Here is a 13,835-nt window from a genome sequence, read left to right as displayed (position 1 = left end):
TCTAACAAAAATCACTTTAAAAAATCATCAAACAACATAAATGGTATTCATCAAAATATTAAAGATTCATCAATGGTAACTTCAAAAATTTTTAACAAAATCAAAAACGAAGGTACGAGCTAGCTGGACCTAGTTGCAACGATCTCCAAAACATAAAAGTTACAAGAAACCAAATCAAAATGGACTTACATGCAAAGCTTTTATGCTAGCCGAATTTAAAGCTTCAAAGATGGTGGTTTCCTTTTGATTTTTTGGTGAAACATGAAAAAGATGATGATAATTTTGTTTTTATTTTATTAAACCTTAATTAAATTACTAAATTACACATTTATCCTTAAATATAACCTTATAAATAAAAAATTTAAAAACCTATTATTGTCCATCAATATCCTAATAGACTAATTATTAATTAAGTCCCTTTTCATTTAATAAATAAGCTATTAAATCATCCTAATGCTTTAATTAATAAGTTTTGCACCTTGTTCAATTTAGTCCTGTTTATTTAATTAACTATCTAGACGTTAATATTTCTGAGCCAAATTTTAATAAACTCTAATGACTATAAATATAATAATAATATTTACAAGTTGACCCGACGGAAATTTGTGGTCCCGAACCACTGTTCCGTCACTACTGAAATTTGGGCTATTACAACCGACCCTTAGCCTGACCCGCACCTCTACCTGGTGCTCTCTGACCATGACCACCACCATTACCCCACCGCATCTAAAAATAGCCTCTAGTATGTTGCTGACCAACCCTTTGAGGCGAAATCTGACCCTGAACTGGAGCCTGCCCTAGCTCAACCATAAAGGAACACTTACTAATCTTATGCTTTATATTCCCATAACTAAAGCAAGCCCCAGTCCTCCTCCAACACTCACCTAGATGGTGCCTACTATAGTATCCATAGATTTAAACTTGCTTGGCTCTAACAACCAGCTCAACTCTGGCTGCTAGCTCAAGCTGTAGAGGTTTATTGAACCTGTCCCGTTTCGTGGGCTATTAAGAGGAACTAGAAGGACCTGAATCTCTTTTTTTCTTATTCTGATTTTTCTCTCGTTCCCTCTTCTCACACTCAATACCATTAACTTCCTCACCTATCTTTGTCTTATCCACTAAGGCCGTAAAAACTCATTCCCTCCAAGGAGCTATTAAAACCTTAAGATCATACCTCAAGCCCTCCTCAAAATGTACGATCTTTTCATAATCATTAGCAACCAGCCCTCAAGCATACCTACTCAATCGTTAAAACTCAGCCTCGTAGTCAGCCATCGATCCGTCCCCTTAAATTAGCCCCATAAACTCACATTTATGGGCCTCAACATAGCTTGCCCTCATGTATTTACTCTGAAAAGCATTCTAAAGATAATCCCAAGTAAATTGCTCAGGCTAAGTGCCCTCCTGCACAGTTAACCACCACTGGTATGCTTTGTCGCGAAGCAAAGATACCGCACCCTTTAATTTTTACTCAGAGATGCAATCTAAATCATTCATTATCTTTTCTGTGGCTTCTAACCAGTACTCAGCCATAGTTGGGGCAACTCCCATGATGCCCCTAAAAAACTCAACTCTATTGAACGGAGTCATTCAGTTATCGACCCCTGGCTCCCAGATCCAAATCCCTTATGGGTTACAGTGATCCTCTCTAAAACCCTCAACATTACCTGGGATAGTGTGTCGTCCTCGACAATCTAAGCCGTAAACTTGTCTCAGTAGTTGGAGTTCCTACAAATCTCACTCGTATTTAACTGGGGTATACTGCCAATTGAATAAGGCTCAACTCGAGCCTCCCGATGGTGACCACCGTGCCCACGGGTACCACGTCCACGAGAACCACAAGTGTTTATTGTCTTAGTTATAATTTTCAAGAATTTTATGAAATCAGTCTATGTTTTAAACCTTCATCTTAGAGCTTTATTAGAATACTTATCAGTGTATAAAGAATGTTCTTCTACACTACATTCTCTAAAGGTCATTTCTTATACTAAAGTATCGTATATAAAGTATCTCTAAAGCATAACTAAAGTTTAGAGTTCTTACTTGGATCGACACCAAAGTCTCGGTTTCACATATCAAAAATTTAAAGATCATAAAAATTCAGTTTAAAATAAAGTCTACTTTTGAAAACAATTTGCACCCAAAATTCACAGCTGAGTTTTACAACTTGGCTTTGATACCACCAAATGTAACACCATACACCTAGCCTAAACGTTATGGTCAGATTATGGAGGTTACAACGGTTATGCAAAAAAAGACAACTGTTTGATCTGATGATAACCACTTCAATGAAAGGAAAATTCAATTGAATTACTCTTTTGAAAAACACTGCGACTTTTTGAAATCACAGTTTAATTTTGTATATAAAAAAAACCAATTCCCTTGAAAATATTTGCGTGCTAAAACATTTTAGAACAATTTGATTAGCCTTGCAGCGAAAAACCTTATAGTTCTTTGTATATAAAACCGCGATTCATTTTAATTGTCTTAAGTTAAATGTCCTTAAATTATAAAAGCCTTTGTGTTGTAAGTAAAAAAAATAGTTCTAACGAACTAAACAAAAACAAAAATTAAAATGTCCAACCAAAAATAAAAACCCAAAGATGTCCAGAAATGTCCATGATAAAACAAATGAAAAAGTCTGTAGTGCTTAATTTAAGAATTTATGAAACTCGAGCTTCTGAGTCGTCATCTATTCCTAGGTCGGAGGATTACCTGAAACAAAGCATACAAACCATGAGCTTTAATCCCAGTGTGTGTTTTAACCCATAATCTCAGTACAAGCAAACACATAATTCAGCTCGTCTTAGAAAATGTTTTAGAAATTAAATAAATGAGATAGCAGAAATAAACAATTATATTAATTGAAAACAAAATCAAATAAGGAAGTGATTTGAATTTTGTAAACAGAAATATAAAACCTTAGCCTTAGACTTAGTGAATTTCGATCTTCAAAACATTGATAATTAATATTCTTTTCCAAACCATAACTCAGTTATAGCAATTAAGAATATCCTAACCGCCAATTTTTCCTTTCGTAGTTGATTCTGATACGACCTACAAATCAACCCTTACTGATTGTCTAATTGCAATACCACGCGTTCGCAATTCAAAACCTCAGTAGCCTTACATTCTGAAGAACCCAACTCGGATTAACAGCCTCAACCGCGTAAGACGTTTAAATCTGATCACTGCGCAAGATGTTTAAATCTGATCACTATCTCCCTTGATAAAAATCTCACTAGGATGACCCTGCCAGACAAGCCAATTTGTTCACAAGAATCCAAATACAACATGGCTGACTCGTCTTCCCAACTGTATGCCAAAATGACTCTAAACCAACGTGCACTTTGTGTTGAAATCAAATTAACTTTAAGGGGCGGCTTCGTACTATCCCATATTCCGGAGAAATGGTGAATACTGTTATGAAAGATTTTTTAATACGGATTCATTTCTCACGATTCTTGACCAAAAAGAATATCGGTCTAAAGCTAAGTTGGAAGTTTAATGAAGCATGAAACTAATCATTCTTGGTTGGTGTATGGAAATGGTGAAAAATGGAAAGGGAAAGGGACTTGGGAAGTAATTAAACAAATTTGTAAAAGCAAAGAAATATGAAATGAAAAAAAATACAGAATGCTTATGAAAAAGGTGGCTACTGACACATGAAATGGAAAGGAAAAAAAATTCAATTCTATTTTCAAGTATTCAAGGTGTGTTTTTTCAGGTCCATCATATATCCTATTTATACACAAACCATATACTAAAATTAGCTAACCCATCTACCTCCTAATTATATGAAATAAAATATCAAATTTCTTTTCTAAATATGGCTTTTACAAAGTCAAAAAATCTGATTAGCCTTTAAATGTCTCCAAAATTTTCATTTGGCCCCTCTTCTATTGCTCATGTTCCACTTTAATCCTTTTCTACTTGTCTTTGAATTAAAAACATCTTAATTTCATTCCTAACAAAATTTAAACACAAAATCACCAATTTAACAAGAATTATTTCAAGAATTAATTGATTTGAACACATAAAATATTAAAAAAAAAACATGCTATCATCCATCCATCCAATCACACTAATAGGTGGCGGTGTGCCACTCATATAATTGCAGCTGAGCTGCCATACATAAATTTGCGGTCTAGCCGCCATAATTGCAGTATAAATTGCCACATAACACTTCCTTTATCATATCATAACCCACCCTGAAACACAAACAAACCATAATCATATAAATATATATATCATACTTACATATATCATAAACCATACATCATGCATACTTACATATTTACATAAAATCATAAAATAACACATGATTTAATGGTAACATTTCCTACTTAACATACTTCTTAAGCTTATCCATATACTTTTACGTACTTGAACTTAGGCCTTTCCGACCCCATATGATGCCTACAAACCCAAATTTTGAGTCCCTCAAACAGCCCCTAACCAAGCCCTAAAATTGGGCAAAAAGGCCTACACGGCCCAAAAAGCCAGCCTGTTGGTCCACACGATCTACAAAAAATCACACATGGTAGTGTGTCCCACACAACCTACCCACATGGCCTGTAAAAGCTACACACACACACGGCCTACCACATAGTCGTGTGGCAACACACAGTCAGTCACGCAACCTGCACACACCACTGTGTGACACTTGACAATTTCGAAAAACAGCCCAATTTAGTGATTAAATCAAGTTTTTGGGTCGAATTCACACACTTGATAGCGAGATTGATCCACCACACAACTGAACACTTAAAACCCTACAAACGGCATCAAAACTAAATGTTTATGACTTCGATTTAGCACAAAGATTTCCACTTAAATTCACTCTTTTCTCAAGAAAACAATCCCTAAATCAATAACGAGCACTTACGGCAACTTGCAGCAACTCCTGCAAGAACTTAATTTGCTGGAGGATCGTTTATCACCACACACTATTCTCCTAAAACGAAAGATTCCATAATAAATAAAATTTCATCATAAGGAAAATCCAAGTCAATCCCCAAAGCCTTTAATACTAGACGGTCTTAAATCACGAAATACCATATCCAACAATTAAATAACTAAATCAAAACCCCGAATTACTCACGACAAGTAAAGAACCCAAAACTCACCAATAACACCCTACAAGATCAGCGTCCGAATGGCCCTTAAGCAACGAACAAGAAATTGCCCACGGAATTAAAGAACCAACAAAATAGAAATGAAAAGAACAAGAGAAAGAAAGAATAATCTTGACAGATGCCGCAAGAACAAGACCAACCCAAAAGCCAATTGAAAAGCAAATAAAACAAAAGAACGAAAAAAAAGTAGCAGTGATAGCAAAAAGGGAGAATTTGAATGGTAGTGGGAAGGTAAGAAACTAAGCAAGGGAGCAGTATTGACCAAAAAAAAAGAAAAAAAAATGAAGGAATTATCTTGTAGTTATTTTATAAAAAAACAAAAAATAAAAAACAGATTTTAACAACCTATCAATCTACTATCACAACTAACCACCAAGAATCCAAACTCTAGCAAAACTCTACTACTAATAACGACACAAAAGGAAAAATATTCCCAACTTACAGATATTGAAATTCGAACACGAAACCTTGAGTAAACTTACAAAATATTTAACCACCTAATCAAATCAACTTACTTAACAAACTTGCACAATTTTATGTCTAAGAAGTTTGAGGTGTTACATTGTCGGTGTTATAACTAATTTTGGATTCTTCCTCTTTTAAGCTTCACACAGTGGCGAATCTAGAGGGGACTAACATGGGTCCCGGCCCCCTAAAATGTAAAATAATTTTTTAAAAATTTTTAAATTAGCAAAGGTAAAATTGTACTTTGGCCCCCTAAAATTATAAAAATTTGATTTAATCTTTTAAAAATTATAAAAATATAGACTATAATATATTAAAATTTCATTCGCTCTCCTAAAAAATTGTTCTAGCTTCGCCTCTACTTCATATGCATAAGTTCATGAAGGCCTTGAGATGTGCTTTCTAGTTACCTTTAATTTTTTTTTAAAAGAAAAGTCATATTTATGTGCTAATTAAAATTGTACTTTTGATGCTTGAAATAAAAGTTATAATATACTTTGTGTTTTAAATTAATGTACTAATAGTGAATAAAAACTTATAAAAACCCATTAACATTTCGCATCAAATAAGTGCTGACCACTAATTATGTTTGATTAAGAATTTTCATATTTAAGCTCTAACTTGAGTTGGATAAAACTTGTGCATATTCAACCTCAATTTTAGTCATATAATTAAATTTAAGGTTAATAATATATATTAAAGATGATAAAATAATTTAATAATATAAAAACATTTAAAATATATATTAAAAATGAAAGGTTTGATAAGACTCACAATTTATTAGAACAAGTATTTTTAAACTTGAATTTTACTCAATCGATAGTTAAAGGTCGACTCAATAGTTACCAAATTAAATTTATTTTTTTAGTTAAACTCAAATAACTTACAAACACCAATATTCCATTTACACCCTTACATTTAAACAAAGAATTAAAAATTTTCATTCTACAAAAAGTTGTTACAACTTCAGTAAAAATAATTATATCAATTTATCTTTGAATTCCGTTTGCAATTAGATATAAGTTGCAAACTTTTTTTTACAATTCTGAATGATGAATTGCAAAAAATTAACTTAAAATATTATAAATGAATTAAGATAGTGGGTTTACTTTGATTTATCAAAATTTAATCTTCATATTTTATAAAAATTTAAAAGTTAGTCCAATTTGTTGGGAAACACATGAATTTGAACAGCTAATAATGTTTGCTAATTTGTTGTCTATAAATGGTTGGTTTCTGTTAATTTTGTGGTGCTACTTTTTTTAAGTCAACAAAATTTAACAACGTTACCTCTTTAGAGAAAGGCAATACCACTTGATTAACAAATTTTCTATATTTACTCATTTCCATATTTTGTACTAAGTAAAGTCATAAATTAAAAAATGGAATTGAAAAGTGGAACAATCTATTAAACATATAGTATTGAAAAAGGAAACAACAATTTTGTAACAACAGGGCAAAGTTGAATGACCCATTTGCCTTTGATTTTTGCCTCCCACAATTGCTGACTAATTGACCCACCTAACTTTAGAAAAGGAAATTATAAAATTACAAATTCATGTCTGTTTGTTTTTATTTATTTCTAAAAAATATTTACTACCATATTGTTACTAAAATTATAAAATAGATGGATTAATATTTAATAGACTTAAGGTGGAATTTTTAAATTTTATAAGTATGATTAAAAAATTGTCATATATTTAATTATATATTTTTATTTTTAAATATTAATTAAATACATTTGACAATTTTTAACCACGCTTCTAAAGTTAAGAAAACACTTCCACCCATATATTAAATATTTTATCCAAAAAACAAAAAAACTTTTTATTTAATCCTAGTTATATTTGTACGAAATCAACTTCCTTGCTGTCGATGAGGACCGGCTCAGTTGCAAACCTTGCCGCTCTTCATCATCAAAGCCACGTGGCGAAAATCAACGGTCTTCATCTCTTTAGCGTGTGGCCCACCGTACACAATTTTCTCCTCGCGGGCCCGCTTTTTTCCCGCGCTTTTCAACCACACCCCAAACAGTTTCAAACTTCCGTTTCCATCTTCGCCGCCACCTTTTTCATCATCGTCGTTGTCATCGACGCCGTAGAAACGGCCAAGATCGTCGCCTTCAAGGGTGGAACCACCGTTTCCTTGCCGCATGATGCGATCGATTTGATCGGGCCCCACCTTCACGCACTCGGTTAAAAACGCGACCAGTTCGTCGCATTGCTTCTTGGCTTGCGCCAGCTCCGAGCTCAACATCTCATTATCCTTCTTCAGCTTCTCGTTCTCGTCTGATAGATCGGCGTATTGATTCGTGTTCACTGCCGGCGTCGTTTCCACCGATCCCGGATTCTTCGATTCCGGTGATGTCGACGTGGAAGTTGACCCTAGGTCCTCACCGGAGTTAGTAGGGGAGGAAGCTCCGGCACCAGACGTTTTCCCGTTCGCCGGATTATTAGCCGGCGATGTTGTCACCGTCTTCCGGCGACGGATTTCGGACAAGAGCTCTTTTTGCCCTCGCTTGAAGTTCTCGTTCGCGAATTCCCATTTGTCTGGAACAACCTTTCGAAATCCCTGTAATAAAACGGCAAATTCATTTTTTTAACAGTCCGTACGATTGCTTGAAAAAAGTCAAAAGACGGTTCTAACCCCTCACCTAATATTTTGTGGTTGGAAATCAATTTGCAAGTAAATCCCTTTCTTTAAAACAAACAATTACAATTTGAGTGGTTAAAGGATTAATTAATTCCTTAAATTAGTTCACCAATCCCTATCATAATCAACCCTATTATTCCAACTTTTATTATTTTTTTAAAACAATCCAATCAATTTCACTTCCTTTAAATAGAAAAAATCCTAAAGAAATTACCCATCTTTTTCCTTAAAGAAATGGTCTACCTTATAACTTATTAATGTCAATTTTTAGTTTTCATCCTATTACTATTTCTTAAATTTTGAATTTAATCTTATATTTTACTTTCTCATAATTTGGTCCCTTCACTTCATAACATAGCTTAACCATTGCGAATAAAATGCTCTTGCGAAGTTTTCTTTAAAAAAATCATTCCAACATTTAAAAAAAGGATTTTTTTTAAATCCATAATTAATGGTGTTATGTTATAAAGCAAGCAAATTAAACCAAGTATAAGGACTAAATCTTAAATTTAAGCATAATTAAAAAAAAAAGAAATTACTTACGTAAGTGTTGAGCTGACGGACAAAGCTGGAAAAGTTGTTGTGCTTGAAATAATTGGGAAGCAAATCTTTTGCAAAATCAGCAGTTTTCCAAACGACAAAAGACGTGCCGTTTTCATTCCATGAAATCACATTGTCGGTGATCGGATCATCCACCAGCTGGTACGTTTTGATCAAGAACGGCGCCGGAACTGACCTTTGCGCCATATTTTCCGACTTTCCGATTGATCAAATCCCTCCCAAAGTACACGTAAAACCCCCCAAAAAAAAGATTCTAACAAAAAATTATGATTACAAAAGTAAAAAGGAAGAACAAATTGAAAAACCTGGTCGTTTTTAGGCAGAACAACTAAAGAGAAGCAGAGCAGTCAAGAATTCCCAACCCCAGCAATAAAATCCAGAAAGGAAGAATCGAGAATGAACAACGTTATCGCAGGGTTTGATCGTATCAGTTTCCATTAGTAACAACACCAAGCTTTTACTTTCTGGAATCGAAACAAGATCATAACTTTACCTTATTGTATTTTCTACAAAAACAAAATCAGAAAAACAGAGACTTGAAATTCTCTATCTTTTTTTGCAGATTGTTGATGATGGGTTGTTTATAAAAGGGGAAAAGCAAAAGGAAACCGATAATGGGTTCTAGAAAATTTTGAGAAACAGAGCAGCCAGAGAGGGCTTTTAAGAAAAAAAGTATTCAAAAGGGTATGCTTTTTTTTCTCCACTAGAGAGTCATTGTTTTCAAAGGTTAGGAAACATAACAACATGCTTTATTTATCTTTTAGGAGGAGAAAATGTGGACTTTTCTAATGGAAAAAGTGAGAAAATTGGAGGATTCTTTCTTTTTTTCTATTGGTGGTTTCTTGAAAGGAAGCTTCGAATACATTTTTCTAAAGAGTTGATTTGAAGTGGGGATGAAGAAGGGAGGGTTTTTCACATGGAACGCGTAAGTACACGTGCCTTTCACCATTTTTATTCAAGAAGCTCCTCTCCACCTACCCCCCCCCCAATATAATATATATTTGAGATTGCTTCCATTCATCGCCATTAAGTAAATTAAATTTTGGATTAATTTCATCAGAAAACCTGGAATTTTGATGTTTCAAACATTAAACCATTATCAAAAAATCTATATAGCATCAACCATGGACATAGATGGGCAGGACGTAGCCTTGCCTCTCCAAATGGTAAAATTACTATGTAGCCCTTTTAAGCTTTTAAAAGTTTCAAATTAACATATTGGTAAGTTTATACTTTGGCCCCTCTAAAATTTTATGATTCATGTATGACCTTTGTAAAACAATTTTGCTTGTTTCGCTCCTAGTATTAACCAAGTTATTCCATCAATTTAGCCGCTAGTTTAGTTGCTGAACACCAACTCAAATCTGACATGAAGTATATTTAAAATACATGGATCAAATTCTAAACACATATATATTTACTACATGAAAATGCTGGATTACACCAATTTTTTTAAACATATCTGATCCAATTTGTCCATGTAGTACATACATATGTATTTACAGTGTAATCTAAATGTTTTAAATATGCTCTACATAATATTTAAACTGATATTTAATGCTTAAATTGATAGCTATATTGATGAAAGGATTTGATTAGTATAATATTGATACTTTAAGGACTTGATTATAGTGTTTTGAAGTTTAAAAACTAATTCAAAATTAAAACAAAAATTTGAAGACTTTTGTTGCAATTAATTCGGTTAAAAGAATTGAAAAAAATATAATATATGGAATGCTTTGAAGGGGTAAAAGGAGAAGCAACTTCATTAACATAATTCATACATTTGTTTTCCTCCAAGAAAAAAAAACGAGTTTTGGTTTAAACGATTGGAAAATGGAAATTCGTGTTTTAGATAATAATCCAACTAATATTTGTTCTTTTATATTCGTGAAAATAGAGTGGACATATCACTAAAAATTTACCAAAAGGCCACTGCTTAAAACATTTTAGTAATTACAATTAATATATTAAAAATTGACTAAAAACCCATTACGTTTTTTTTTTTGCATGTCTAATTTAATATGTTGATATAATACATTCATATATATTTCATGTTATATTTAAATTCAAATTTAAAGTTTAAATTGACGTTTATATTGATAGACCGCTTAGATTTAGAAGACAAGGCTTGTTGTAATTAATGATTTAGATTATTCTAAAATTTATAATAAAAAAAAAGAGTTATATAAATTGACTTAGAAGAATTAAAAATTTTAGTGCATGAAATGCTTTGAAGGGGTAAAAGGAGAAGCAATTTTATTTTATGAACTTATTTCATACTTTTGTTTTTCTCCAAGAAGGAAGAAAAAACAACGAGTTTTGGCTCAAAAATTGGAAAAATGAAAAACTCATTTTAGATAATAATCCAATAAAGATTCGTTCTTTTTGTTAGAAAAATTTGTGGAAAAACTAAAGTAAGACTTGAGGCGTGAATAACTTTCCGTAAGGCTTTATACCGAAAAGTTTCATACCAAAATATATATCCTTTCGGTACTTACTTTTTGGCATAAGGTATGTTTTCATATTAATATTTAGAATACGTTTGTTTTACTAAAAATGATTTTCGAAAAATAATTTTTAAAAAAAATTTATTTTTTTGGAAAAGTTAATATTTCTTAGTGTTTGGATGAATCTGTGTAAAATATTTTCTGTTGTTTGATAGATTTCTTTAAAATATTACATAAAAGTTATTTTCAATTAAACAAATATTTTCTTTTGTTTACTTTTCTGTTGTTTTCATTAATCTAAGTGAGTATTTTTTATTTAAAAATGTGACATCAACAAAATTGACAAAAAAATTAACAATCTCAACAATTGGACTTGATTTTTAAATTTGAAAAGTAAAGAGGCTAAATTCTTGAAAATAAAAGTACAAAGACTAAATTACAAATCTGTGAAGTGTACATAGACTTATGACATATTTTAACCTTTATACTACAAAACGTTTATTATTAATATATTTATAATTATAATAATAAAATATTAATATTGAATATTTCCAATAATATGTGAATAATATTATTTAAAATTATTATTTTTAAATTTTATTATTAAAATAAAATTGAAATATTAAATAATTTATTAAAATAATAAATTTTATTTATTATATTAATAATTTATTATATAACTAAATATAAATAATTAAATATTTATATTTAATAATATTGAAAAAATATAATATTTTAAATATTTTTAAAAATAAAAATAAATTTTATTATCAATATAATAATATTAAGCTTTATTTAAGTTAATTTTTATATAAAAATAAAATTATCTATAAATGAGCTCTTTTCCAAAAAATGACTTACGTTTTTCAAAAAGATAATTCATTTTACAAGAAAAATAACTTATTTTACATTGACCTGTAAATCATTTTCCGTTGACTAAACTATTTTTTGTGAAACAAACACAGGAAAATGCAGAAAATATTTTTCGTAAAACCTTTTACATTTAACTAACATACCCTTATTTCAAAAATATAATAAAATAAATAATTATAATTATAATTAATCCGAAAAAAATTATTGCGACACCACAAAATTCAATAAGTAAACTCACCCACTTAGTAGACTAAGTCCCTAGCCAAATTTAGACAAGTTTTAAAGAAATTGATATTTATATTTTTTATATTGTGTTTCCTTTTGCCGTGTGAGATTACTAACATTCCAAACAACTCACGCTTACACTTATATACACATATAATATGTGTACTAATTTTCTTTACCTGTGTATTGGTGGTATGCATTAATTAAATTATATTTAATTATTTATATTTTTTTATAGATTTTGTAACATTTCATTAATAAGATGGTTATGAAATTAAAATATAAGAATATATAAATTTAATTTTAAAAACATAATAATTGATATTAGATTGAATTTTAAATAAACAATATTTTTTGTTTTTATGATAATTATATTCTAACTGTATTCTACTTATGTGATTATGAATAAAATGATATGGAAAAGAGTTGATCACTTGTAGTTTTACCTCTAAAAAAATTAATAATAAAATGATATGAAAAAAGATTCCTTTCATACAAATGAAAATGAACTTTAATTAGAAGGTTCAGTTCAGTCTTCTATGCCTCAAAGGTAGGTCCCCTTTCTAGTCAAATCAAATCAAAACCCATAGCTTAAGCCTTGATAATTAGTGTAATTAAGCAGCTTCATTTTAAATCAATTTTTTAAATTTACTATTAATATATTTGAAAAAATATGAATGAAACAGCCATCCACCAACCCAAAAAAAAGAAGTTTTTATGTAAAAGTTGACATGAATTGATTATGCATAAACATCTATTAATATATTTATGCATTCATAACCAAAAGTCTATCTTAAATAAAGAGTTTATTACATGATTATCAAATTTATTCATGAATTATGTAAGTTATATTTTTAAAAATTTTAAAATTTCAAGTTTAAATCTCATCCTATGTTAAGATTTATTATGATTTTTTGCGATATATGTTGGTTTGTTAGTGAATTTTGTCCAAATGTTATTATTATCATTATTAATCTTAGTCATTTGTAATAAATGATATAATTGTTGGTATTGAGATGTATTATATTATTATTCTAAAACATAATTTGTGGAAAAATGATGAAAGTGTAAGTTGACCATTTGTTGAAAACATTTCAAAAACAAAAGTTTTGATGCAATTATGCGACAACAATTAAATGGAGAATAATTTTGGAATTTGGAAAAGAAGAGCGAAGTTTATGGACCAAAATATCCTCATTTATTAGCTTACTAGGTTGTAGACCATCTGTGTTAGGTTAAGTTAGGTAATTCAGAGACTACAACCTTTGGACAAAGTTTGTCCTTCCAAAAAGCCTTGCCTTTACTTTTATTATCAACATAATTGGGGGTTAAAATAATGGAGATATTATATGTATGTATGTTAATATAAAAGAAATTAATAATGATCTCACCCACCACCCTTTCTTGATTATATTCGTTTAAATTGCCCACATATATGTTTTTTATAGTTTTTTTTTACTAGAGATTCCTA

At 30.6% G+C, this 13,835-nt stretch overlaps 1 protein-coding gene across 1 annotated transcript; it reads right to left on the bottom strand.

Moving 5' to 3' along the window:
* Positions 1 to 7,305: 7,305 nt before the first annotated feature.
* Positions 7,306 to 9,050, bottom strand: LOC107931683 (heat shock factor protein HSF24-like). Its single transcript, NM_001327335.2, is given in 2 exon segments — positions 7,306 to 8,174; positions 8,799 to 9,050. Coding segments are annotated over 2 exon segments (888 nt in total). The 5' UTR covers positions 9,003 to 9,050; the 3' UTR covers positions 7,306 to 7,490.
* Positions 9,051 to 13,835: the final 4,785 nt, after the last annotated feature.

Source organism: Gossypium hirsutum, chromosome A02 (genome assembly GCF_007990345.1).
Source record: "Gossypium hirsutum isolate 1008001.06 chromosome A02, Gossypium_hirsutum_v2.1, whole genome shotgun sequence".
NCBI lineage: Eukaryota > Viridiplantae > Streptophyta > Magnoliopsida > Malvales > Malvaceae > Gossypium > Gossypium hirsutum.
The sequence above is the reverse complement of the archived record's forward strand: the minus strand, read 5'-3'. Positions and strand labels throughout refer to the sequence as shown.